This window comes from Haliotis rubra, unplaced genomic scaffold (genome assembly GCF_003918875.1).
Source record: "Haliotis rubra isolate DU_JTF1 unplaced genomic scaffold, ASM391887v1 Scf1175, whole genome shotgun sequence".
Classification (NCBI taxonomy): Eukaryota; Metazoa; Mollusca; class Gastropoda; order Lepetellida; family Haliotidae; genus Haliotis; species Haliotis rubra.
Genome location: NW_025765087.1, coordinates 102,391 through 130,180, shown reverse-complemented (window position 1 = coordinate 130,180; position 27,790 = coordinate 102,391). Strand labels below are relative to the sequence as shown.

At 44.4% G+C, this 27,790-nt stretch overlaps 1 protein-coding gene across 1 annotated transcript; it reads left to right on the top strand.

Annotated features, from left to right (window-relative positions):
• Positions 1 to 10,253: 10,253 nt before the first annotated feature.
• On the top strand, positions 10,254 to 27,022 carry LOC124258612 (uncharacterized oxidoreductase MexAM1_META1p0182-like). Its single transcript, XM_046692680.1, has 9 exons — positions 10,254 to 10,353; positions 23,137 to 23,267; positions 23,516 to 23,611; positions 24,340 to 24,478; positions 24,827 to 24,867; positions 25,065 to 25,134; positions 25,635 to 25,671; positions 26,274 to 26,334; positions 26,578 to 27,022. Exons 1-9 carry the CDS (start codon positions 10,320 to 10,322, stop codon positions 26,740 to 26,742), a joined length of 774 nt encoding a protein of 257 aa, XP_046548636.1. The 5' UTR covers positions 10,254 to 10,319; the 3' UTR covers positions 26,743 to 27,022.
• The last annotated feature ends 768 nt before the right edge of the window (positions 27,023 to 27,790 follow it).

The window sequence follows — 27,790 nt, the reverse complement described above, 5'->3', positions numbered from 1 at the left end:
TGCAGAATGACACCTTATGTTGTTAATAAAAGGTCTGTTACAATGTTTGTTTCGTTGCTTTTTAATTCATGTTTCTATGGTGTCATACACATTGTAAATATGTTTCAGCAATCCTATTGTTCAAAACAATATGATCTTGAACAGGCTGTTCCAGCAACATCACCGCGGGGAAACCAGAAATGGGCTTCATAGTATTACAGTGTACCCATGTGGGGATTCGAACCCGGGTCTTTGGCGTGACGAGCCAACGCTTTAACCACTAGGCTACCTCACCGCCCCCCGAACCCCCGAATAAATATATATATTGCTGACACCAGTGTAATTGTCTTTTCACAAGACCGCCCCCGCTCTGGATCGGGTGATCAAGTAGTAGCATAACCTTATATGGAAAGGTCTGCTACGCCATGTTTTGGCTGAATGAAGAGTCTAAGTTAATATAGCATTAGTATATTAGCATTTGTCATCACGTCTAACCTTGATGTCATGCACACATTGCGTGTTTATGCGTGTTCATGCACTTTACATAACAACCGAGAGGTAACAACAAAAGTTAAAGAAGCTTTGCCCAAATAAGCAGAAAAACCTAAAGTATTTATCAATGAAACTATTCCTACAATACATCCAGGTGGTGTTGTTGAACTCGAATGTTTCGTGTGAAGAAAACACAAAACGATTACAGCTTAGATAATTTCATATTTTTGCAAAATGCTGTTCTTCGAATTCTGCTATCTACCTAAAATGCTCACAAACAGGTTGTTGACACACGGCATCTCTTTTCAATAGTGTCAAGTCGCAGCCGCTACACTAGTCAGTTGTGGCTCATGATCTATTATAACATCTCAACAATGACCACACAGTGAGCAAGTCACGTGAATACACATTCCTTAGTGTGTCAGCACTTCCCTATTTGGAAATGGCTACTACGTTTTTATACTATCCATTGTTTTGCTTTAATGAAGGCTGAGATGACTGAATGTATCAGTGCATGAGAACAATACACCCAACCATGACTTGGCTGACTTGTTACGTCATGCATATCTTTAGCTATTAATGACTGACTTACTGACTGAGTTTGGTTTTACGCCGCTTTTAGCAATATTCCAGCAACATCGCGGCGGGGGACACCAGAAATGGGCTTCACACATTGTACCCATGTGGGAATTCGAACCCGGATCTTCGGCGTGGCGAGCCAACGCTTTAACTACTAGGCTGCCCCACCGCCCCTAACTATTAATGAGTTACATACATGCTAAATAACCTCCCACAGAAAACACATGAAACTAAATCTGACCTCAGTTTAATATAAAGGTTGTAGTTGATGAAGTATCAATAAAGTAGTATGTGGCGAAACTATTGCAATACAATGCAATAATCGGATAATAGTGTAACGAGGTCATATGGTATACTTTCTTATTTCTCTGCAAACAAAAAAGTTTGCAAATCTTGATCGTGACATTTTAAATAGAATGTGTGTACTGAAAATTCAAAGGAATTGTAAGTCATGATATAGTGTTATATAAATCGTGACATTTTCGGAATAGCGTATACCATTAAACATTCAAAATAAAGTGGTAAGACATTGAAGATATACGTGATTTTATTTTATGTTGGTATAAAAATATCACAGGTACAGGTGAACGCACACATCTCTGCCGGGCGTGTGATTCAGCTGAATGATAAGCAGTTGTGTGAAACTATACCTATCCTAAAAAGCAAAGTGAAAAAGTGTTATCAATTCAAGACCAGGAACGGAGTTTCTGCAAACCCTATGTTGTTCAGTTGAAGGTATGTAATTGAAACTTTGTACAAATTGTTAGAATTGATTGACTTATAAGTAACATTTCTCATCCATTGAGCATTTGATATTTCATTTCTTGCAGAGAATAGTCTTAATCTTGACCTGCTTGTATACTGCAGAATTATATTCATATGCAGACATGTACAATGAGCTAGAAAAGGTGACCTGTATTTCATACATTCTGTTAACCCTTTACCTGCTGGAGTAGAGAAAAACTCAGTTGACATTCAATACACATTCCAATCTCAGAGAGTTATGTTTGTTACAGAATTACGGAAATGACTTTGTTTTCTGGAAGCATGAGCCATATCGAATTCATGCAAGTTGGCTGTGTAATGATATCTTGCAGGGTTTTGTAAATAATTAATCTTTGCCGCAGGTACCATTAACCTTAATTTTCGCTAGTAAGTTTAAGCTTTTGATGGGTAGTATATCTTAGATTGAAAAAAATGCGATCCGTTGGAGTGTAGCGCCAAAACACAACTTTGAGGCGAGATGATCAACTTTCGTCCCCACTTTAACGTGGACGGTTGCGTTTGGGTGAATATTTTCAATTTCAGTAACTGACATTCCAGTCTGCGTGACTCGCCAGGCTAAGCCTTCCATTCATATTGACATATGTTTGTACTTCTTTTCAAACCATTTTGATTGAAACCATATGTTATTTCCAAAGAAGCTATAAGGTTTGAACATTGACATTACATATAAAAGGAAACAGACTGCTGCATTTCTAGGTTGGAATTTCTGATTGAATATAACGTAAGAGGTGATGCACAACTAGTCTCTAAAATGAACATATTTTACTGAAAAAAGTTCATATTAAAATAAATAAATAATAATGAAAAGGAGCCCTGAGACTTTCTTCATTTTCAGAAGCTGTGGAAATCTAGACTTGCCACATTTTCTAGACTTGCGTGGGCTTTCTTGGATATATTTGCTTCAGGGTCTATACGACAGACTAGCTTATAAGTGTCAACAAATAAGATGTACTACTTAATGAACATATTATTTATGGTACCAAGAGCTTATTGAAAGCGGTTAGAATCAGCTATGAATTTATAGACATGAGCAACATTCCACCCATTTCAACTTTAATAGCTTTGATTTCGATATATCAAATTTGCTTGGTTCCTAGTCATAACATTTCAATACACATTCCCATCTGCGTGAGTCATGATGTTAAATAAAGACGCCCCTTAACTCTTTATCGGTTGGTATAGAACCATAGTGTAGGCTATCATTGTAAAAAATAGGGTTAAAGGTTCAAATATCATATACGTTATGAAAGCATGTGATGACAGCATGAGGTGTGAATGCACCTGGCTGTGTTAAATAAGCACGAGTAGGAGTGTAAAACAAAATGAATGATTAAAGCTGAATTTACCTCACTGTTGTAATAAACAAGTCTAAGTATGAGTATGCAAGACGAAACAACCAGCATTATGACTTGAATTCGACTCACTGTCCGAGTAGTGTACTTTGTGTTTGAATTTTATGCACTACTCGGGAGGGAGATTATAATATTGTGTATGAAACGCGAAGCGAGATAGGCGACCTACATTTTATCGTTTTGTAAACATGGTGTTTGAGCGTATACGGGAGAGTTTGCCGCATGTGGTGAATAAGTGCGATTAACCCTTTCACGCATAGTTACGTATCTGTTATCTACATGTAAAACTGATTTTGAATTGATCATGATTAAATGGAGTGTAATACAACTTGCATTGCTTATTTTACATAAAACAAGGAAAAACTATAAGAATTTGATATTTGAATAGTAGGAACGTGTACTGACAAATGTCGTATCTATGGAATGTGAGTTAGCGCACCTGTATATACCTGAGAGGCAGCTGTAGGAATGTCGTTTCACCTCTATGGTTACTCCTACGCTCCTTAAGGAATGTCTTTGTGCTGCTCTACGATCCTTAAGGAATGTCTTGCGATCCTTAAGGAATTTCTTTTGAGCCTGTAGAAATTTCTTTTGTTGTAACAACTGAACCTATGGAATGTCATTCATAATGTAATGAACCTACATTCTTTAAGGCTGAGCCTGTAGGAATTTCTTTTGTTGTAACAACTGAACCTATGGAATGTCATTTATAATGTAATGAACCTACATTCTTTAAGGCTGAGCCTGTAGGAATTTCTTTTGTTTGGTTCAGGAATGCTATTGTTTGGGTGAGGAATTCTTTTGTGTGGGTATGAGGAATGCTATTGTATGTGTATGGCAGATTACTTTTATACTACTCTTGTATTACGAAGCATGGTGTGCAGGTCCTTAGTGCCTGGGGGATTGACGATGATGTCATGCACGTCGTTACCCATGACTGATTGACCTGTCACGGAGGGATTGACGATGATGTCACACACGTCGCTACCCTGACTGACTGACCTCCCAGATACGTCAAGCTCGAAGTCAATTAGAGCCCGAAGGCGGAGAGTGAGGTTCTATATTTTCGAGTGTCCACTCACTACAGCAAAGATGTCTCAGTGCTACAATACCCTTTAGTACCAGAAGAATGGAGAAAAGCGTCAATTGTCTGATTGCTATGATGATGATACCGACGCGAGGAAGCCAGTGACTTTATCGGACCATGTATACGAAGACACTGTATCGCTGGATGGACAATATCATCTTCCACGCATGTACGACACTTGAGGGAAACCATCGGGAGTACATAGAAAGCTACTGGTCGATTTAAGCCAGAACTACTGCCACGATATAGCAAAGATGTCTCAGTACTATGATACCCTTAAACACCAGAAGGATGGAGAAAGGGGTCAATTGTCCTATTGCTATGAGGATGATGCTGACGCGAGGAAGCAGCCAGCGACTTTATAGGACTATGTTTACGAAGACAGTGTATCGTTGGATGGTAAATATCATCTTCAACGTGGGCACGACACCTGTGGGAAACAACCATCGGTAGTGCACAGAAAGCTGCTGATCGATTTAAGTCAGAACTACTGCCACGAAACGATGTTAAGTGGCTACGACAGAATGGCTACTTTTAAGGACTGGCCCGAACAGTTGGTTCAGAAGGGCAGACAGCTAGCCCGGAGAGGATTTTATTATACCGGTGTTTCGGACAAGGTCGCGTGTGCCTAGTGTGGATTACAATTGTGGAAATGGTGTGCCGAGGATGATATCGACTTTGAACATCACAGGTTTAGCCCATCATGGTCATTCCTGAAAATTACATGTCCCTTCAAATTCGACAGTGATACGAGGGACTGCTTTGTGAACAGAGAGATGAATTGTGAGTAGAAAATGTAATCTAAGGATATTTACGAATAAAATTTGTAATGTTATTTACTTGCCTCTGTTGTGTTTTATAAAAAAAAGGTTGATGATGTCTACCTTGGGGGTATATTGCTGGGGGATGGTTTAAACAATGAAGAATACGATGCTCATACGGTCTTGTATTGTTGAGAGCTTTACATAGACTGCCCGACTCGATGTCTTCTATGGTAGAATATAACCGCCTTCCCGTGATGTATTGTAGAGAGCTTTACATATACCGGAGGGCGTGTTATTGAGCGTCTTGTTACATTTGTTTTGCTGCCTTGTATTGTAGAGAGCTTTACATGGACAGCACGACATTTACAGACCTCTTTCAAAATTGTTATTCGTTCCCTGTTTGGGGTTTACGGTACGAGGTAAAGAACATAACACTCCGTACTACTGCTTTGCCGTTTTCTACCTCACAGATTTGTTTTTATGTAGAATATTACCGTCTTGTATTGTAGAGAGCTTTACACAGACGTGTGATTAAGAGTCTCTAGGTATGTCTTGCGGTCTAGTATTGTAGAGAGCTTCATATAGACTGTACGACATTCCCTCGCCTCCTTCAGATTTAATGGCACGCTAATGGTGAGGTAAAAAATGCATGCGAGAGCAATTGAGATTATTTGACGGACGCACTCGGATTGTTATGGCCACCATTTGTGCGTGATGTCACAGGGGATGGTCAGCTCCGTGACGTCATGGTGGTGGTGAGTCAGCGCCTTTATCATAGCGTGGTCAGTTCATGACGTCATGGTTAGCTCCTTTTTTTCCGACGTTGGTCATTGTGATGTCATGGTTGGCTCCTTTTTCCGACGTCACAGGGAGGCGGTGACATCATGGTGGTGGTGATGAGTCTTTTTCCGACGTCACAGGGCGGTCAACGCATGACCGCCCCCGTGACGTCATGGTGTTGGGTCAGCGCTTCCCCGAGGGCATATAACGTCACCTCGGAAAAGCGCTGACCCCTTACTACTGTGTCACATCCAGGAAACAACTTTCTATATTTGGCAACACCTGAATACATTGTGTACATTTTTCTCTGGAAGTTCTCCCCTGTACGGGATCATTTTATCACTTCACACATATTGCGTTATCTTAACCACCAGGAGGGTTGTTCATGACAATTTACATTCCACCAGTATTTGAAATAATAATGGCGTAATAGTGAAATTGATATATTGAATCTTTGTTCTCAAATCAAAATACGTTTTCAAATCATGTTTCAAGGTTTTCTCCTTGCATATATGGATAGCCCTAAAAAGGGCCGTGGTAGTGGCCCTGAAAAGAGACGTTGTGGGAACTTGTCAGGAGGCTCTGATGAAAGCTTCGAGTCCGTGCCGGTAGTTACAGTAGTTCCATGTCAGCTCAGCACCAGCACTTACCTCCGTGATGGTGCACATAATGAACCTCAACGCCGTGCCCCGGACCCCCAGCTTATCCACCTAATCTTGCAATTTGGAGATTTCCAGCTGTGGTTCATGGTTCCCCCCAAATTTTTATCAGGGTGAATAACATCATCCTGAGAATTTCTATGGCCGTCCAAAACGAAATACTTCCTGCCATGACCACCAACCATGGTAATAAACCGAAAAGACAAATTTTGCCTATCATACCCGCAACCTGTCGTCCACCTCCCCCTTAGATATAACCTGGCCAATGTATTCACACTCATCCGCCCCCGCCCTGTAATCTCGAGAAGCAAAAACCCCTTTCCCAATTTTGGTGCTGACAGGTGCTATAAACGGGCCGGAATCAGTAACCCCCATCCTATCCCCCTCCTGCACTGCCCTACGAGTAGCGTCCCCCCTCAACGAATACCCCAAAGGTTCTGCCAAAATATCCCCTTCCCCTTCCCCCGAATTTCGACCTAACCTGACTGATACGATACCCACGTCGTGGAGTTCCAACGTAGGTGAACCCCGCGTTGATGGCAACGGTCTTGAGCTGGCTGGTGAAGGATTGGAACCGGGAGGCGAGCTTGTGAAAGTTGGTGTCCGTAGACCAGGCTTTGACTTTCGTGATGTACTCTCATTGTAAGTTCTGCGAAGGAATGATGTTCTCTTCGTTGCTGGCGTAGAGTCTTGGGAACCTGGACAAGAACGGACAAAGGCAGCCACGTTCCTTTGGCTGGCTAGAGAGACCCCGACGAAGTTCCCTTGCTCTCGGCATTTTCACAGTTCACCTTGTTGTCGCAGTGAAGTGAGAGAGCGGAATGAATAGTGTGAGCACATGTATGTGAGCATACGTATTTCCTATTTGACTTCCAGTGCTCAATAGAGTGAGCACCTTACGTCACGTGTGTTTTCCGACTTCCAGTGGTCGATAGTGTGCGCACACGTACGTCATATGTTTCCTATCTGACTTCTAGTGGTCAATAGTGTGAGAACATGTACTTCATATGTGTTTCCTATCTGACTTCTAGTGGTCAATAGTGTGAGCACATGCACTTCATATGTGTTTCCTATCTGACTTATAGTGGTCAATAGTGGGAACACATGCACTTCATGTGTGTTTTCTATCTGACTTCTAGTGGTCAATAGTGTGAGAACATGTACTTCATATGTGTTTCCTATCTGACTTATAGTGGTCAATAGTGTGAGAACATGTACTTCATATGTGTTTCCTATCTGACTTATAGTGGTCAATAGTGGGAACACATGCACTTCATATGTGTTTCCTATCTGACTTATAGTGGTCAATAGTGGGAACACATGCACTTCATGTGTGTTTTCTATCTGACTTCTAGTGGTCAATAGTGGGAACACATGCACTTCATATGTGTTTCCTATCTGACTTATAGTGGTCAATAGTGGGAACACATGCACTTCATGTGTGTTTTCTATCTGACTTCTAGTGGTCAATAGTGTGAGAACATGTACTTCATATGTGTTTCCTATCTGACTTATAGTGGTCAATAGTGTGAGAACATGTACTTCATATGTGTTTCCTATCTGACTTCTAGTGGTCAATAGTGGGAACACATGCACTTCATATGTATTTCCTATCTGACTTATAGTGGTCAATAGTGGGAACACATGTACTTCATATGTGTTTCCTATCTGACTTCTAGTGGTCAATAGTGGGAACACATGCACTTCATGTGTGTTTTCTATCTGACTACCAGTGTCTGGTAGTGTGAGCTAGTAGTATTATGAACACTTGTACGTCATGTGTGTTTTCAGTGTGAGCTCATGTACTTTATAGGTGTTTCCGCCTGTATGACAGCCCCTCCTTAAATTTCGGATGCACATGTTCCCCATCAATCTGCACTTTGCCATGTTTCCCACCAGTTACACTTGTAAACACTAGTTTAAATCGTGATTAAGCTTGCAATATTGCCAGCTGCGGCGTTTGGCGACATTCAATCAGTCGAGTTTTCTTCCAACAGTAAGATGACACCCCGAAGGGACTCCAGCTCAGAACTGGTCCCCAGTGTTTCGTAACAGATGGATCGGGTAGTCAGGCTACGTGACTTAATTCATTTTATGCAGTCGTACCCCGTCGGTCTCGAACATAGCTCACAATCCCTAGTTTGTCTAGTGACAGGACGCCATGATTTAGCTCCGGTATTTCAATTAAACTAAAATGCCGACAAACAGGTTGTGCAGAGCAGATCTTGAGCAACTGACAACCCGCTCTGTTTTGTATGTACAGAGCCAAGATTGGTTGACGCAATGTCCTCAATTGTGTTTTTGTTCCTCTTTGCTACATTTAAGCTGTCATTGACTGGTAATAACCAAAATAATTTGGAGGAAGTCAAGAACTGCAAGACGGCGGGGTGACGGGTCAGTAGAAATCAAAAAACGAATGTCACCATTCTGTACACTTAAGCATAGCCCCAATAGTCCAAGACGCAGTCAGTGGTTAATTGGTGGATAATGTGTCATAATACCTTGAGGGTGTGGATTATTGCTCATATTATCAATAATTGTTTTTTCGGACTTGAATATTTACAAGCAAACACCTTATAATTGTTTACAGAGTATGGCGTTACACCAGAACACACATTGTATCATATCTGTGTTTAGGTGAACTATGCTGGGACCCCAGGTTTGAGCTTATGTCAGTGACCAAAGAAGTGATTGTGGAAAGAGGTGACAAACCAGATTGGTTGGTCAGGTTCGCTAATTTAATTGATGCATGTTATAATAGATCGTTGTCAATCACCTTTATCATTAGATTCTCAGGTCCATATTCCATTATTTACTGACAACCATCATACTACTGTAATATTGCTGAGTTTTTTTAAAACAGCAAAACAAAAAAAACAGCAAACATGTTTACTGAACCGAATAAGGTGATCAGATTCAGTGACCTGGCTCATTATTTGACATCATGCTTCAAAGGTAGATCCGTACTTCTATCCCAGGCCAATATAGTTTAACTGTTTTATCAGAATTCCATTCGGGATACAGCCCTATAATGTTTTGCAAAAGTCAGTCGATCTTAAGACAGCATTCATGGAGGTGGTTGTAAGTGAAATAGTTCGTTGTGTGCAATCGTACCCCATCGATCACCAACTTAGCTCATAATATCAATCACTAGTTAATCTAGTCCTCACTCCATTACTACCATGACTCAAATATTTAACTGGAGCATTTAAGCTAAACATCATAAAAACTGAGCAACAACTGTGAAAACAGTTCAAAGTTCGGTCTGGTTAAGGCACTATCCTCAAATATACTATTTAATCTACCGTTTTCCTCTGTGAACACTTTAAGCTGTAAGTAGACAGAAAGTCTTCAATACATAATGAATCATTACACAAAAACTGTACACAATCTTTCAGGCAGCTCTGGGCTCGAGATGTAGATGTAGATGTAGGACTGTAACGGCTATGCGTGCCTCGCGATGTCAAAGATTTACCTTGGAATTTACAACTAAACATGTGCTTTTTAGCAAGGGCAGAATATTTATTTTTTTGTGTTTCTCATCGCCCGACCAACCCTAATTTTATTGCCGACCAAAAATTAAACAAATCTTTTTTTTCATTCCAACACCGCTCGATTACAAAGTATCGACTCACAGACATTGTGTTACTGACAATAGATAAACATGCAAGGTTTGAATCATGATAAAGAGTATACCAGTACAAGCCAGTGGGCACATATTTTAACCTCCTGACCTGTAACGTGATCCGTGGTGCCCTAGATATCGCAGCCACCTCAATCGTCACCAAGAAAGGTATTCCATACCCTACCTAATAGACTTGTTGAAAAGTCACCTGATACAATGGCTCTGAGAGGAAAAGTTGCTATCATTACAGGTGAGATTGTTTATTGTGTATTACGTATTAAGGATCTGCTTTTCGTGGTTTTGAATCCCAGCCATTCTCCCTCCTTATATAAGTTACGGTTGCTCGTAAATTACAGTGGCCGGACCTGAACGAACACTGACTGACCTTGTGAGCAGCGACCCAGGCTGTTGAGGTTAGAGGACGAAAATACTGAGTCTGAATATCACATGTCAGGATCAGCATGCAACTAGATTTGAGGCAAAACTTGCTGCTGTTTGTGGTGTATGGTGCGTCGTGCCGATGATGTTAGCTGTGACAATGATGTTAAGTGTGGTTTTTGATGTTTGTGTGATGGTGTTTGTGGTGTTACTGCATATGTTATCACTGTGCTGTTTATTTTTTGCAATTGCTGATGTTTCTCAAGAAACTGACGTTGTTTACAGTCCCGCTACTGTGCTGGTGGTAGAGGTAGTGCTAGTGCTGGTGCTGTTCTGGTGATAGTACTGGAAGTTCTAGTGATGGTGGCAGTGGTTGCGGTAGTGGTAGTGCCAATGCTGGTGGTAGTGGTACTGCTAGTGCCGGTGCTGTACGGGTGGTTTTGGTATTGGTAGTGGTAGTGGTAGTGCTGGTCGTAGTGGTAGCGCTAGTGGTGGTTGTGCTGGTTGTAGTGGTAGTGCTAGTCGTGCTAGAGCTGGTGATGTGCTGGTGTTTTGTTGGTGGTTTTGGTAGTGCTGGTGGTACTATAGTGCTGGTGCTGTGCTATTGGTACTAGTAGTGGTAGTTCTTGTGCTGGTGCTGTGCTGTATGTTGTAGTAGTGATATTGGTATAGGTATTGGTATTGGTAGTGGTAGTGATATTAATAGTGGTAGTGGTAGTGCTGGTGCTGGTGCTGGTGTTGTGCTAGTGGTACTGGTAGTGGTGGTGCTGGGGCTGTGCTGTTGGTTGATGTAGTGACAGTGGTAGTGGTAGTGATGGTGCTGTGATGGTAATAGTGGTAGTGCTTATGGTAGTGGTAGTGTAAGAGCTGTTACTGTATGGTAGTGGTAGTAGAAGTGCTGGTGCTGTGCTGGTGGTAGTAGTAGCGGTAGTGGTAGTTCTTGTGCTGTGCTGGTGGTAGAAGTAGTGGTAGTTCTAGTGCTGGTGATGTGCTGATGGCAATGGTAGTGTTAGTGGTAGTGCTAGTGCTAATGCTGGTGGTAGTGGTAGTGCTAGTGCCGGTGCTGTGCTGGTGGTAGTAGTGGTAGCTCTAGTACTGGTGTTGTGCTGGTGGTACTAGTAGTGGCAGTTCTAGTGCTGGTGCTGTACTTGTGGTATTGGTATTGGTATTGGTAGTGGTGGTGGTAGTGCTGGTGGCAATGGTAGTGGTAGTGCCAGTGTCGGTTCTGTGCTGGTGGTAGTAGTAGTGGTACCATAGTGCTGGTGCTGTGCTATTGGTACTAGTAATGGTAGTTCTTGTGCTGGTGCTGTGCTGTATGTAGTAGTAGTGATATTGGTATAGGTATTGGTATTGGTAGTGGTAGTGATATTAATAGTGGTAGTGGTAGTGCTGGTGCTGGTGTTGTGCTAGTGGTACTGGTAGTGGTGGTGCTGGGGCTGTGCTGTTGGCAGTGGTAGTGGTAGTGGTAGTGATGGTGCTGTGATGGTAATAGTAGTAGTGCTTATGGTAGTGGTAGTGTAAGAGCTGTTACTGTATGGTAGTGGTAGTAGAAGTGCTGGTGCTGTGCTGGTGGTAGTAGTAGCGGTAGTGGTAGTTCTTGTGCTGTGCTGGTGGTAGAAGTAGTGGTAGTTCTAGTGCTGGTGATGTGCTGATGGCAATGGTAGTGTTAGTGGTAGTGCTAGTGCTAATGCTGGTGGTAGTGGTAGTGCTAGTGCCGGTGCTGTGCTGGTGGTAGTAGTGGTAGCTCTAGTACTGGTGTTGTGCTGGTGGTACTAGTAGTGGCAGTTCTAGTGCTGGTGCTGTACTTGTGGTATTGGTATTGGTATTGGTAGTGGTGGTGGTAGTGCTGGTGGCAATGGTAGTGGTAGTGCCAGTGTCGGTTCTGTGCTGGTGGTAGTAGTAGTGGTACCATAGTGCTGGTGCTGTGCTATTGGTACTAGTAATGGTAGTTCTTGTGCTGGTGCTGTGCTGTATGTAGTAGTAGTGATATTGGTATAGGTATTGGTATTGGTAGTGGTAGTGATATTAATAGTGGTAGTGGTAGTGCTGGTGCTGGTGTTGTGCTAGTGGTACTGGTAGTGGTGGTGCTGGGGCTGTGCTGTTGGCAGTGGTAGTGGTAGTGGTAGTGATGGTGCTGTGATGGTAATAGTAGTAGTGCTTATGGTAGTGGTAGTGTAAGAGCTGTTACTGTATGGTAGTGGTAGTAGTAGTGCTGGTGTTGTGCTGGTGGTAGTAGTAGTAGTGCTAGTGTTTGTGCTGTTCTGGTGGTAGTGGTAGTGATGGTTGTGCTGGAGCCTGTGATGTGCTGGTGTTTTGTTGGTGGTAGTGGTAGTGCTGCTGTTTCTGGAGCTTGTGCTGGTCGTGCCGGTGGTAGTAGTAGTTCCGGTGCTGTGCTGGTTGTAGTGGTAGTGCAGATGTTGTTGGTAATAGTGGTAGTTCTTTTGCTGTGCTGGTGGTAGAAGTAGTGGTAGTTCTAGTGCTGGTGATGTGCTGGTGGCAATGGTAGTGGTAGTGCTAGTGCTAATGCTGGTGGTAGTGGTAGTGCTAGTGCCGGTGCTGTGCTGGTGGTAGTAGTGGTAGCTCTAGTACTGGTGCTGTGCTGGTGGTACTAGTAATGGCTGTAATGGTGCTGTACTTGTGGTATTGGTAGTGGTATTGGTATTGATAGTGGTAGTGCTGGTGCTGGTGATGGTGATAATGCTTGTTCTGGTGTTCTGCTGTTGGTAGTTGTAGTTGTAGTACTGGTTCTGTGCTTATGGTAGTGGTAGCGGTAGTGGTATTTGTAGTGTAAGTGCTAGTGGTAGTGGTAGTGCTGATGTTGTGTTGATGGTAGTAGTGGTAGTGGTAGTGCTGGTGGTAGTTGGTGTGGCATTGCTAGAGCTGCTGGATCTGGTGCTGTGCTGGTAATGTGTTTGTGGTAGTGGTAGTGCTGTCGTTGCTGGAGCTTGTGTTATTGCTTTGCTGGTGGTAGTGGTAGTGCTGGTCGTGCTGGTGGTAGTGGTAGTGGTAGTGCTAGAGCTGCTGGAGTTGGTGCTGTGCTGGTGGTAGTAGTAGTGGTAGTGTTAGTGCTAGTGCTGGTGGTAGTGGTAGCAGGGGTAATGCCTGTGGTAGTAGTAATGTTAGTTCTAGTGCTGATGATGAGCTGGTTTCAGTGGTAATGGTAGTGCAAGTGCTAATGCTGGTGGTAGTGCTAGTGCTGTGCCGGTGCTGTGCTGGTGGTAGTGGTATTGGTATTAGTAGTAGTAGTAGTAGTGGTAGTGGTAGTGGCAGGGGTCATGCTGGTGGTAGTGGTAGTGGTAGTTCTAGTGCAAGTGCTAATGCTGGTGGTAGTGCTAGTGCTAGTGCCGGTGCTGTGCTGGTGTTAGTGGTATTGGTATTAGTAGTGTTAGTGGTAGTGCTCGTGCTAGTGCTGGTGCTGTGTTGGTGCTAGTAGTACTGGTAGTTGTAGTGATGGTGGCAGTGGTTGTGGTAGTAGTAGTGCTAATGCTGGTGGTAGTGGTAGTGCTTGTGCCGGTGCTGTGCGGGTGGTAGTATTAGTGGTAGTTCTAGTGCTGGTGCTGTGCTGGTGGTACTAGTAGTGGTAGTTCTAGTGCCGGTCTCGGGTGGTGGTTTTGGTATTGGTATTGGTAGTGGAAGTGGTATTGCTGGTCGTATTGGTATTGCTGGTGCTGTGCCGGTGGTGGTGGTAGTGCTTATGGTATTGGTAGTGTAAGAGCTGCTGGTGCTGTGTGGTTGGGGTAGTGGTAGTGCTAATGCTGTGCTTGTGGTAGTGGTAGTGGTTGTGCTGGTGCTGTGCTGGTGGTAGTAGTAGTGGTAGTGCTAGTGCTAGTGCCGGTGCTGTACTGGTGTTAGTGGTATTGGTATTAGTAGTGTTAGTGTTAGTGCTCGTGCTAGTGCTGGTGCTGTGTTGGTGGTGGTGGTAGTGCTTATGGTATTGGTAGTGTAAGTGCCTGTGCTGGTGGTAGTAGTAGTGGTAGTGCTAGTGTTAGTGCTGGTGTTAGTGGTTGTCGTACTGGTAATGGTAGTGCTGGTGCCTTGCTGGTGCTGTGCTGGTTGTAGTGGTAGTGCTAGTCGTGCTGGAGCTGGTGATGTGCTGGTGTTTTGTTGGTGGTAGTGGTAGTGCTGCTGTTGCTGGAGCTTGTGCTGGTGTAAGTGTTAGTGCTGGTGGTGCTGGTGGTTTTGGTAGTGCTGGTGGTGCTGGTGGTAGTGGTAGTGCTTGTGCTGGTTCTGTGCTTGTGGTAGTGCTGCTGGTGCTGGTGGTAGTGGCAGTGCTGGTTCTGTGCTGGTGGTAGTAGTAGTGGTAGATCTAGTGCTGGTGATGTGCTGGTGGCAATGGTAGTGTTAGTGGTAGTGCAAGTGCCGGATCTGTGCCGGTGGTAGTAGTAGTGGTAGTTCTTGTGCTGGTGCTGTGTTGTTGGTAGAAAGAGTGATATTGGTATTGGTATAGGTATAGGTATAGGTATAGGTATTGGTAGTGGTAGTGATAGTGATAGTGATAGTGATAGTGATAGTGATAGTGATAGTGATAGTGATAGTGATAGTGCTGGTGCTGGTGTTGTGCTAGTGGCACTGATAGTGGTGGTGGTGGTGGTGCTGGTGCTGTGTTGTTGGTTGTGGTAGTGGTAGTGGCAGTGGTAGTGGTAGTGCTAGTGGTAGTGCTTATGGTAGTGGTTGTGTAAGTGCTGGTGTTGTGTGGTTCGGGTAGTGGTAGTGCTGATGCTGTGCTTGTGGTAGTGGTAGTAGTAGTGCTGGTGCTCTGCTGGTGGTAGTAGTAGTGGTATTGCTAGTGTTTGTGCTGTGCTAGTGGTAGTGGTAGTGATAGTTGTGCTGGAGCCGATGATGTGCTGGTGTTATGTTGGTGGTAGTGGTAGAGCTGCTGTTGCTGGAGCTTGTGCTGGTGGTCGTGTCGGTGGTAGTGGTAGTGCTGGTGCTGTGCTGGTGGTAGTTGTAGTGCAGATGGTGTTGGTTATAATGGTAGTTCTTGTGCTGTGCTGGTGGTAGAAGTAGTGGTAGTTCTAGTTCTGGTGATGTGCTGGTGGCAATGGTAGTGGTAGTGCTAGTGCTAATGCTGGTGGTAGTGGTAGTGCTAGTGCCGGTGCTGTGCTGGTGGTAGTAGTGGTAGCTCTAGTACTGGTGCTGTGCTGGTGGTACTAGTAGTGGTAGTTCTAGTGCTGGTGCTCTGCTTGTGGTATTAGTAGTGGCAGTGCTAGTGCTGCTGATGGTGGTAGTGCTGGTTCTGGTGTTCTGCAGTTGGTAGTTGTAGTGGTAGTACTGGTTCTGTGCTGGTGGTAGTGGTAGTTGTAGTGCTAGTACTTGTGGTAGTGGTAGTGGTAGTGCTGGTGGTAGTAGTGATAATGGTAGTGCTAGTGCTGGAAGTAGTGGTTGTGGCAGTGCTAGAGCTGCTGGTAATGTGCTGGTGGTAGTGGTAGTCCTGGTGTTGCTGGAGCTTGTGTTATTGCTTTGCTGGTGGTAGTGGTAGTGCTGGTCGTGCTGGTGGTAGTGGTAGTGGTAGTGCTAGAGCTGCTGGAGTTGGTACTGTGCTGGTGGTAGTAGTAGTGGTAGCGTTAGTTCTAGTGCTGGTGGTATTGGTAGTAGCAGGGGTCATGCTGGTGGTAGTGGTAGTGGTAGTTCTAGTGCTGATGATGTGCTGGTTTCAGTGGTAGTGGTAATGGTAGTGCAAGTGCTAATGCTGGTGGTAGTGCTAGTGCTAGTGCCGGTGCTGTGCTGGTGTTAGTGGTATTGGTATTAGTAGTGTTAGTGGTAGTGCTCGTGCTAGTGCTGGTGCTGTGTTGGTACTAGTAGTACTGGTAGTTGTAGTGATGGTGGCAGTGGTTGTGGTAGTGGTAGTGCTAATGCTGGTGGTAGTGGTAGTGCTTGTGCCGGTGCTGTGCGGGTGGTAGTATTAGTGGTAGTTCTAGTGCTGGTGCTGTGCTGGTGGTACTAGTAGTGGTAGTTCTAGTGCCGGTCTCGGGTGGTGGTTTTGGTATTGGTATTGGTAGTGGAAGTGGTATTGCTGGTCGTATTGGTATTGCTGGTGCTGTGCCGGTGGTGGTGGTAGTGCTTATGGTATTGGTAGTGTAAGTGCTGGTGCTGTGTGGTTGGGGTAGTGGTAGTGCTAATGCTGTGCTTGTGGTAGTGGTAGTGGTTGTGCTGGTGCTGTGCTGGTGGTAGTAGTAGTGGTAGTGCTAGTGCTAGTGCTAGTGCCGGTGCTGTGCTGGTGTTAGTGGTATTGGTATTAGTAGTGTTAGTGGTAGTGCTCGTGCTAGTGCTGGTGCTGTGTTGGTACTAGTAGTACTGGTAGTTGTAGTGATGGTGGCAGTGGTTGTGGTAGTGGTAGTGCTAATGCTGGTGGTAGTGGTAGTGCTAGTGCCGGTGCTGTGCGGGTGGTAGTATTAGTGGTAGTTCTAGTGCTGGTGCTGTGCTGGTGGTACTAGTAGTGGTAGTTCTAATGCCGGTCTCGGGTGGTGGTTTTGGTATTGGTATTGGTAGTGAAAGTGGTATTGCTGGTCGTATTGGTATTGCTGGTGCTGTGCCGGTGGTGGTGGTAGTGCTTATGGTATTGGTAGTGTAAGTGCTGGTGCTGTGTGGTTGGGGTAGTGGTAGTGCTAATGCTGTGCTTGTGGTAGTGGTAGTGGTTGTGCTGGTGCTGTGCTGGTGGTAGTAGTAGTGGTAGTGCTAGTGCTAGTGCCGGTGCTGTGCTGGTGTTAGTGGTATTGGTATTAGTAGTGTTAGTGTTAGTGCTCGTGCTAGTGCTGGTGCTGTGTTGGTGGTGGTGGTAGTGCTTATGGTATTGGTAGTGTAAGTGCCTGTGCTGGTGGTAGTAGTAGTGGTAGTGCTAGTGTTAGTGCTGGTGTTAGTGGTTGTCGTACTGGTAATGGTAGTGCTGGTGCCTTGCTGGTGCTGTGCTGGTTGTAGTGGTAGTGCTAGTCGTGCTGGAGCTGGTGATGTGCTGGTGTTTTGTTGGTGGTAGTGGTAGTGCTGCTGTTGCTGGAGCTTGTACTGGTGTAAGTGTTAGTGCTGGTGGTTTTGGTAGTGCTGGTGGTGCTGGTGGTAGTGGTAGTGCTTGTGCTGGCTCTGTGCTTGTGGTAGTGCTGCTGGTGCTGGTGGTAGTGGCAGTGCTGGTTCTGTGCTGGTGGTAGTAGTAGTGGTAGTTCTAGTGCTGGTGATGTGCTGGTGGCAATGGTAGTGGTAGTGGTAGTGCAAGTGCCGGATCTGTGCCGGTGGTAGTAGTAGTGGTGCTATAGTGCTGGTGCTGTGCTGATGGTACTAGTAGTGGTAGTTCTTGTGCTGGTGCTGTGTTGTTGGTAGAAAGAGTGATATTGGTATTGGTATAGGTATAGGTATAGGTATTGGTAGTGGTAGTGATAGTGATAGTGATAGTGATAGTGATAGTGATAGTGCTGGTGCTGGTGTTGTGCTAGTGGCACTGGTAGTGGTGGTGGTGGTGCTGGTGCTGTGTTGTTGGTTGCGGTAGTGGTAGTGGCAGTGGTAGTGGTAGTGCTAGTGGTAGTGCTTATGGTAGTGGTTGTGTAAGTGCTGGTGTTGTGTGGTTCGGGTAGTGGTAGTGCTGATGCTGTGCTTGTGGTAGTGGTAGTAGTAGTGCTGGTGCTCTGCTGGTGGTAGTAGTAGTGGTATTGCTAGTGTTTGTGCTGTGCTAGTGGTAGTGGTAGTGATAGTTGTGCTGGAGCCGATGATGTGCTGGTGTTATGTTGATGGTAGTGGTAGAGCTGCTGTTGCTGGAGCTTGTGCTGGTGGTCGTGTCGGTGGTAGTGGTAGTGCTGGTGCTGTGCTGGTGGTAGTTGTAGTGCAGATGGTGTTGGTTATAATGGTAGTTCTTGTGCTGTGCTGGTGGTAGAAGTAGTGGTAGTTCTAGTTCTGGTGATGTGCTGGTGGCAATGGTAGTGGTAGTGCTAGTGCTAATGCTGGTGGTAGTGCTAGTGCCGGTGCTGTGCTGGTGGTAGTAGTGGTAGCTCTAGTACTGGTGCTGTGCTGGTGGTACTAGTAGTGGTAGTTCTAGTGCTGGTGCTCTGCTTGTGGTATTAGTAGTGGCAGTGCTAGTGCTGCTGATGGTGGTAGTGCTGGTTCTGGTGTTCTGCAGTTGGTAGTTGTAGTGGTAGTACTGGTTCTGTGCTGGTGGTAGTGGTAGTTGTAGTGCTAGTACTTGTGGTAGTGGTAGTGGTAGTGCTGGTGGTAGTAGTGATAATGGTAGTGCTAGTGCTGGAAGTAGTGGTTGTGGCAGTGCTAGAGCTGCTGGTAATGTGCTGGTGGTAGTGGTAGTCCTGGTGTTGCTGGAGCTTGTGTTATTGCTTTGCTGGTGGTAGTGGTAGTGCTGGTCGTGCTGGTGGTAGTGGTAGTGGTAGTGCTAGAGCTGCTGGAGTTGGTACTGTGCTGGTGGTAGTAGTAGTGGTAGCGTTAGTTCTAGTGCTGGTGGTATTGGTAGTGGCAGGTGTAATGCTGGTGGTAGTGCTAGTGCTGTGCCGGTGCTGTGCTGGTGTTAGTGGTATTGGTATTAGTAGTGCCGGTGTTGTGCTGGTGGTAATGGTAGTGATGGTGCTGTGCTGGTGGTAGTGGTTGTGCTAGTGGTAGTGGTAGTTTTAGTGCTGATGATGTGTTGGTTTCAGTGGTAGTGGTAATCGTAGTACAAGTGCTAATGCTGGTGGTAGTGCTAGTGCCGGTGCTGTGCTGGTGTTAGTGGTATTGGTATTAGTAGTGGTAGTGGTAGCGGTAGTGCTAGTGCTAGTCCTGGTGCTGGTGTTGTGCTGGTGGTAGTTCTAGTGATGGTGCTGTGCTGGTGGTAGTGGTTGTGCTAGTGGTAGCGACAGAGTAAGTGTTGGTGCTGTGTGGTGGTGGTAGTGATGGTGCTGTGCTGGTGGTAGTAGTGGCGGAAGTTTTTGTGGTGGTGCTATACTGGTGGTAATAGTAGTGGTAGTTTTAGTGCTAGTGCTATTCTGGTGTGACTAGTAGTGGTAGTGCTAGTGCCGTTGCAGTGCTTGTTGTAGTAATAGTGGTATGTCTAGTGCTGGGGATGTGCTGTTGGCAGTGTTAGTGTTAGTGGTATTGGTATTGATAGTGATAGTTCCAGTGCTTGTGCTATGCTGGTGGTACTAGTAGTGCTATTGGTATTGGTAATGGTAGTGCTGGTGGTAGTAGTAGTGGTATTTCTAGTGCTGGTGATGCGCTGTTGGCAGTGGTAGTGGTTAGAGTAGTGGTAGTGCAAGTGTTAATGCTGGTGGTAGTGGTAGTGCAAGTGCCGGTGCATTGTTGGTGGTAGTGGTATTGGTAGTGCTAGTGGTAGTGCTGGTGCTGGTGTTGTGCTGGTGATAGTGACAGTGTAAGTGTTGGTGCTGTGTGGTAGTGGTGGTGGCTTTGCTGTGCTGGTGGTAGTAGTGATAGTTTTAGTGCTGGTGCTATGCTGGTGATACTAGTCGTGGTAGTTCTAGTGCTGGTGCTGTGCTGCTGGTAGTGTTAGTGGTATTGGTATTGGTATTATCGGTAGTTCTAGTGCTGGTGCTATGCTGGTGGTACTAGTAGTGGTAGTTCTAGTGCTGGTGCTGTGCTGCTTGTAGTGTTATTGTTAGTGTTATTGGTATTGGTGGTGGTAGTGGTAGTGGTAGTGCTGGTGCTGGTGTTGTGCTGGTGGTAGTTCTAGTGATGGTGCTGTGCTGGTGGTAGTGGTTGTGCTAGGGGTGGCGATAGAGTCAGTGTTGGTGCTGTCTGGTAGTGGTAGTGATGGTGCTGTGCTGGTGGTAGTAGTGGCGGAAGTTTTTGTGGTGGTGCTATACTGGTGGTACTAGTAGTGGTAGTTTTAGTGCTAGTGCTATTCTGGTGTGACTAGTAGTGGTAGTGCTAGTGCCGTTGCAGTGCTTGTTGTAGTAATAGTAGTATTTCTAGTGCTGGGGATGTGCTGTTGGCAGTGTTAGTGTTAGTGGTATTGGTATTGGTATTGATAGTGGTAGTTCCAGTGCTTGTGCTATGCTGGTGGTACTAGTAGTGCTAGTGCTAGTGTCGGTGCAGTGCTGGTGGTAGTGGTAGTGCTATTGGTATTGGTAATGGTAGTGCTGGTGCTGTGCTGGTGGTAGTATTAGTGGTATTTCTAGTGCTGGTGATGTGCTGTTGGCAGTGGTAGTGGTTAGAGTAGTGGTAGTGCAAGTGTTAATGCTGGTGGTAGTGGTAGTGCAAGTGCCGGTGCATTGTTGGTGGTAGTGGTATTGGTAGTGCTAGTGGTAGTGCTGGTGCTGGTGTTGTGCTAGTGATAGTGGCAGTGTAAGTGTTGGTGCTGTGTGGTAGTGGTGGTGGTTTTGCTGGCCGGTGGTAGTAGTAGTGATAGTTTTAGTGCTGGTGCTATGCTGGTGATACTAGTCGTGGTAGTTCTAGTGCTGGTGCTGTGCTGCTGGTAGTGTTAGTGTTAGTTGTAAAGGTATTGGTATTATTGGTAGTTTTAGTGCTGGTGCTATGCTGGTGGTACTAGTAGTGGTAGTTCTAGTGCTGGTGCTGTGCTGGTGGTAGTGTTATTGTTAGTGTTATTGGTATTGGTGGTGGTATTTGTAGTGGTAGTGGTAGTGCTGGTGCTGTGCTGGTGGCAGTGGTGGTGCTAGTGGCAGTGGTAATGTAATTGCTGTGCTGTGGTAGTGGTAGTGGTAGTGCTGGTGGTAGTGGTAGTGGTAGTGCTGGTGTTAGTGGTAGTGCTGGTGCTGTGCTGGTGGTAGTGGTAATGCTGGTGGTAGTGGTAGTACTGGTGGTAGTACTGGTGATAGAGGATGTGGTAGTGGTAGTGCTGGTGATGCTGTTGCTGTGCTGGTAGTAGTGGTAGTGGTATTACTGGTAGTACTGGTGGGTGCTGGTGGTGGTGCTGGTGCTGGTGCTGGTGGTGCTGGTGCTGGTGCTGGTGCTGGTGCTGGTGCTGCTGTGCTGGTGCTGGTGCTGGTGGTGCTGGAGGTAGCTGGTGCTGGTGCTGCTGGTGCTGGTGCTGGTGCTGGTGCTGGTGCTGGTGGTGCTGGAGCTGGTGCTGGTGCTGGTGCTGGTGTTAGTGCTGGTGGTGCTGGTGGTTTTGGTGCTGCTGCTGCTGGTGCTGGTGGTGGGTAGGTGCTGTGCTGGTTGTGGTGCTGGTGTGGTAGTGCTGCTGGTGCTGGTGGTGCAGTGCTGGTTCTGTGCTGGTAGTAGTGCTAGTGGTGGCACTGGTGGTGCTGGTGCTGGTGCTGTGTGCTAGTGCTGGTGTTGGTGCTGGTGTTGGTGTGGTGTTGGTGTTGGTGTTGCTGTGCTGGTGGTGCTGGAGCTGGTGGTGCCGGCAATGTTAGTGGTAGTGTTGGTGGTGGTGCTGGTGATGATGATGTTACTGGTGTTGGTGCTGGTGCTGGAACTGGTGCTGATGATGTTGCTGGTGTTGGTTCTGGTGCTGGAACTGGTGCTGGCGCTGATGCCATTTCTGGTGCTGATGCTGTGCTGGATGGTGTGGTGCTGTTGCTGTTGCTGTGCTGGTGCTGGTGCTGGTGCTGACATGGATGGTGGTACCGGTGCTGGTGCTGATACTGTTACTGGTGCTGATGTTGATGCTGATGTTGGTGTTGGTGTTGGTGTTGGTGCTGGTGATGTTTGTTTGGCGGATGATGTTGCTTTTTGTGGGGACCGTGTTCTTCCGATGTGGTTGTCTCTCTTATAATTATATTTTCCTCAAGCTGTTCCTTTGGGGATGTCTGACATCCATTCCAAATACTGATTTACACTTACTGTTGCCGATGTTAGAAAACGATAAAAGGCACATTTGAAGCTGAAATCTTATGTTATTACATACAATGAAATAATACAATGTTCATCATACAAAATGTGCATATGAATTCTTAGATCTTTGTTAATGCACTGGTGCTGGTGCTGGATGCTGCGTGCTGGTGCTGGTGCTGGTGCTGGTGCTGGTGCTGGTGCTGGTGCTGGTGCTGGTGCTGGTGCTGGTGCTGGTGCGTCATTGGTCATGGTGTGCAATCGTACCCCATGGATCTCCAACGTAGCCCATAATATCAATCACTAGTCAGTCTAGATCTAGTCTAGTCCCCACAATTACTGGCAGGACTCAGTAACTCGATTATTTAAGCTAAACATACAAACTGTGCAACAACTGTGAAAACTGTACAAATCCCAGTGTGGTTGAGGCAACATCCTCAAATATGATATCTAGTCTATTTTTTCCCCTGTGAACACTTTAAGCTGTAAATGGAAAGAAACTATTCAATAAATAATGAACCAATACACAAGATATGTACACAATTTTCAGGCAGCTCTGGGCTCGAGTTGTGCTGGAAGATTACAAAGTAACGAGTCACAGATGTTAGAAAACGATAAAAGGAACACTGGAACCTGAAGTCTAATGTCATTAAATACAATGAAATAATACAATTTTCATCATACAAAATGTGCATATGAATTCTTATATCTTTGTTAATGCATATGAGAGTGGTAAGTAATCGCAAGCTGCCAGACTGGTACACTCCACTAGTACTTTACACGCCACAACAGGTCAACAAATTTATTAATTCTACGGTAAATTTAGAACACTTAGTATAACAAACGGGCACAACACACCACATACACGATACAAAGAACACATTCATAGACGAACTGGAATTCGTTGTGTTTTTGAATTGAGTCAACGCATTCTTCGTTTCAGGTTCCAGTGCAGGTATTGGGGCAGGCATTGCAGTGGTCTTTGCAAAAGAAGGAGCCAAACTGTCATTGACTGGTAGGAATCAGAATAATTTGGAGCAAGTGGTCCAAAACTGCAAGAAGGCAGGATGTCAAGTGAGTAGAATCCGTAGATAATATCACCATTCAGCACATTTAAGCATGCCTAGTTGACCAAGGTGCGGCGATTCACTATGCGTTGAAGTCATGTCCGTTACGCGATCCGGGTCCGCAAATAGATACAGGTGTATTTGAAGTTTCCAATCATGTCACAAACCTAGTGCCAAATAGCAATTGTTAACTATCTTTCCGTACCGCCAAATAATTCATACTAATTTATCGAGGTGATCAGCTTTCTATTTCAGGACGTTCTCATAAACGTGGGTGACATCACGAAGGATGCTTTCAGAAGGACTCTCGTGGATACAACCAAGAAGACGTTCGGGAAAATAGACATACTGGTGAATATATTTCAGCTACGGCAGAAGGGACGGAAGGACATGTGCATACATACCTTCTGTACTCTCCCGACACGATGGAAAACCAAAATTAAGTACATTTCTGTTTATGAATGAATTGTTTGACACTCCACAGAGCCACCCTGTATAGTCGAGCCGGGACCACACACGTTCAACCAGACATTTTGTTTAAATTTTGATGTTATTTGTTTCTTGTTCATGTATCAAAGAGTAATGGCCCAAACATATGACAGTTGCAGGACCACAATATCCTGTGGTTGATAGCTTAAGCAACGATCCATGCCGTAGGGAAAAGGCAACTAAAAGAATCTATACGACCATCACATAAAGATTCAGGGTCAGAATACCGGATCCCCATCAACTTCCGCATGTTTTGGGTTGGAGTACTAGCAGTACTATCCCCCGTGATTTAACTGTATGGTAATATCACAACGTGCTACACCAGATTTGGTCACACATTGTACACGTGTGGAAACCAACCCGTCTTCCAAGCAACAGGCGAACACAAGGCTAAACCCAAGTCATAAGATGTGTTTTAAGAGATCGGATGGCCATTGGATTTTATGGTGGATAACGTAGCATTATATACCTTGTGGGCGTGGATCGTCGCTCATATTATCAATCACTGGGTTGTCTTGTTATTGATAAAACAGGATTTGACGTAGTACAGGAGCACAAATAAACAAGTTGCATCAAATGTCTGTGTTAAGGTGAACAATGCTGGGATCTCAGGCTTGAGTTCTCTGATATCAACGACCAAAGAGGAGTATGACAGAATGATGGCTGTAAACGTGGAGGCACCTGTGTTTTTGACACAGTTAGTTGCACCGCATTTGATTGAAACTAAAGGTATTTCCTGAAATTCTTTTCGAAATCAATTTATTCTGAAGAAAATGAAACAAATTGCCTCAAGATTTACACACCAAGACACTGGGCAATTTGTTGTATATGCTGGGAAAAAATGCTAAGTTTCTCCTTTCAGTGAAAGCATTGTATGTCGTGAGGCTGTGATCAAAACATATTCCACATTCAGTCCTTATTAAACGTCATATAGAACTTATTCTGATAACTGTATGACTTTTCGATTGCCGAAAAGATAAAACATTGAAGCACATGATATTTGCAAGCATTCTTCCTGAAGATGTCATGAGTGTAATAGTCACTAGTTCTAAGGTTGATCAAATCTTTTTGTTTCAGGAAACGTGGTCAATACTTCGAGTTGCAACACGACTATGATTGTAAGTGTAATACAAGAATAATTCATAACCTGTAAAACTAAACACCTTTAAATACTCTGTGTTTTCAAGTTCAGAATCACTTTATATACATCATCCTTTACAGCACCTATATAGAATGAAGTGAACAGGGTGCCTCTGTTATTTCAATATGTCATGCATAGGTCTTTGAATATATCATTACCTTCCCTAACCTGCAGCTACCGAATGCAGGTGTCTACGTCATGTCGAAGGCGGCCCTAGACACATTTACAAGATACCTTGCTCATGGTTAGTGTGTGAAACCTTTTACAAAATTTAGTGTGGCCAACTAATTTAAACTGCTTCAGTTTTGCGTGAAGACTTTATCGTTTGAGAATCTAGTAATATGATATATCAAAGTGACAGTAAACCACATTATTCAATGTATATAAACCTTTGGGAAGCAAAAGGTGTTATCTGAAATTTCTTTAACAATATTTGCTGCTTAACGCCGCACTCTTCAATATGCCAGCTAAATGGCAGCGGTTTGTAAATAATCGAGCCTGGACCAGACAACCCAGTGATCAGCATCATGGGCATCGATTTACGCAATTGGCTTGAACAATGTTGAACGCAAGACTTGACCTTTAAAAACGTTGCTGTCCATGGTAATTTAACCCCAAAAGAATCTGTGTTAGCTTTCTCCCCAAACCGTCTATACCTGCTGCCCAAGGCAATTTGAAAAGATCATGAAATATGTCTACGCGTAGTTTAGCAGCAGCAACAACAACCAAAATTTCTTTCCACAGAACTTGCCTCACAGGGGGTACGTGTCAATGCAATCAAGTAAGTACACCAAGAAAAGCAAGAATTGTTGAGGAGATGGCGATTAAATGCAGATGGGAATGTTTTTCGAGTTTAGTTTACAATACGCTCAGTAATACTAAGCATATCTTATATCACATGTGTTTTCATGTGTTATGATTTCATCTGCTAGGATGGGTAGTGAACGTTTCTTACTGAACTCAGTTCAACAGTTCAAGCAAATGGGCTCTGCAGTGTCATTTAGTGTCTCTTATACGAAGATGATCTTTATTCGTAATTAAAACACGCACCGGCAAATGTACTAAACATTGTGAAAGGAAGTAATTACAAATGAGTATCATATCCACAATATTGGATTATAATGTACCAAAGAATCATGGATTTGGTTTCTTTTTCAAAGCAGTGAATTCGGTTGTCATGGAAGCACATGACGTCAACTGAATTGTGTGAATATGAGGTAATCACAAAATTGTGTCTTACGTTTGTGGTTTTCATTGAGTATGTCACACTTGGTGTCTTGCTATTATTTCATATACTGTCACCTGTGCTATTGGTTTATTCTGATACATTGTGACTGTATTCTGTTATAGTGTTACATACATGTGTTGTTTTCATTGTTTCAGTCCAGGCCATGTACCCACTGACATAATGGCAAAGGTGTTGACTAAAGACGAATCGGACCAGGTAAATACGTTTAACACATCACATCCTACGTGGAAACCTGTGATTGATAGCGTGAACAACCTGCCATGTCACTGTAATAAAATGACACTTAGTGAACAAAGAGAACGAACCCGACCCTCGAACCCGAATCCAATGCAATCACAGACTTTCCACGTGGAAGGGAATCGTGTTGTACAAACACCTAAAGAACTCTCTGATTATAGCATATGTGCTGCATTCCTTCATTCACTTATTCTTTTTCAGATGGCGAGAGATATGCTAAACGCGACGCCAATTGGTCGAGCTGCTACCCCAGAAGAAATGGGTCACATTGTGGCCTTCCTAGCCTCGGATAAAGCAGCCTTTGTAACTGGAGAGAGCTTCAGGGCCGATGGTGGGCTCTCAATGACCACACCAGCTCTTGCCTGAAATGAATGGATGAACTTGAATCCACCATTAACAGATTGTGTTGGGAACATTTGCACGTGTATCAAATACATTCGTCCAGTTGACAAATGCCAGTGCAATTTGATTAATGACTTTCCTTTGTCGATTATGTAATGGTCTGGAAAAGGCGATTTTAATATGTATTTGAAATCGCTGAAAATTCTGAAATAATTCTGAAATATTACCAATATGAAAATAATTTTAACGAACACTACGATACTGTCCCACTTGTGGTTAGTCAACTAAATATGTATCTACATTCTGAAAACTGTTCTCAAAGTTTGTTTGTCCGGTTAAGCAATGGAAGTTAATTGGTGAGGGAGAGCTCAAGTTGCCCTATCAGCCCATCCAGATATCGTTGAGCACGGGTTGCTACGGTTTGTAAAATTTAGTGAAATATATTTGATATATGGCAACAATGATTAGTTACCAACTCCATCAAGGCAGCCGTGTAAGGCATACACAGTTTCAGCCATCTGTCAATATGAGATGTACATGAGTTCGAAGATGCAGCTATATCATTTATAAGAGAAGGATATATATATATAAGTTTAAACGTTGCCCCTTGCTGCCTGTAATGGGTGACGTAACGGAGACTATGTTGGCTATGTAGCCAGTCACATAATGTCAAAGACGTTGACTAAAGGCCAATTTTCTGATCACCACCGTTCATATAAACCCACAAAGACAAAGAGAACAACCCTGACCAGCCGATCCTATTAAGTCGACAACTCCAAACAAACATCCTTTGTAATGCAAACCCGACGTAGGGTGGATTTGGTTGTTGTTTAACGCCATTTTCCAGCAATATAGTGACGGTCAGTAAACAAGCGATTCTGGTCCAGACAATCCAGTATTGACATCAAGAGTATCAGTCTACACATGCATCAACAAAGTGTGATGAGTGTGGATTGCGATTTTGAAAACAATTTATTCTGAAAGAAATTGCTTGAAGATGTACACACAAGACCGGTTGTTCATTTCAGAATTTGTTGTATATCCTTAAAAAAGGTGTTGTCACCAAACTTAT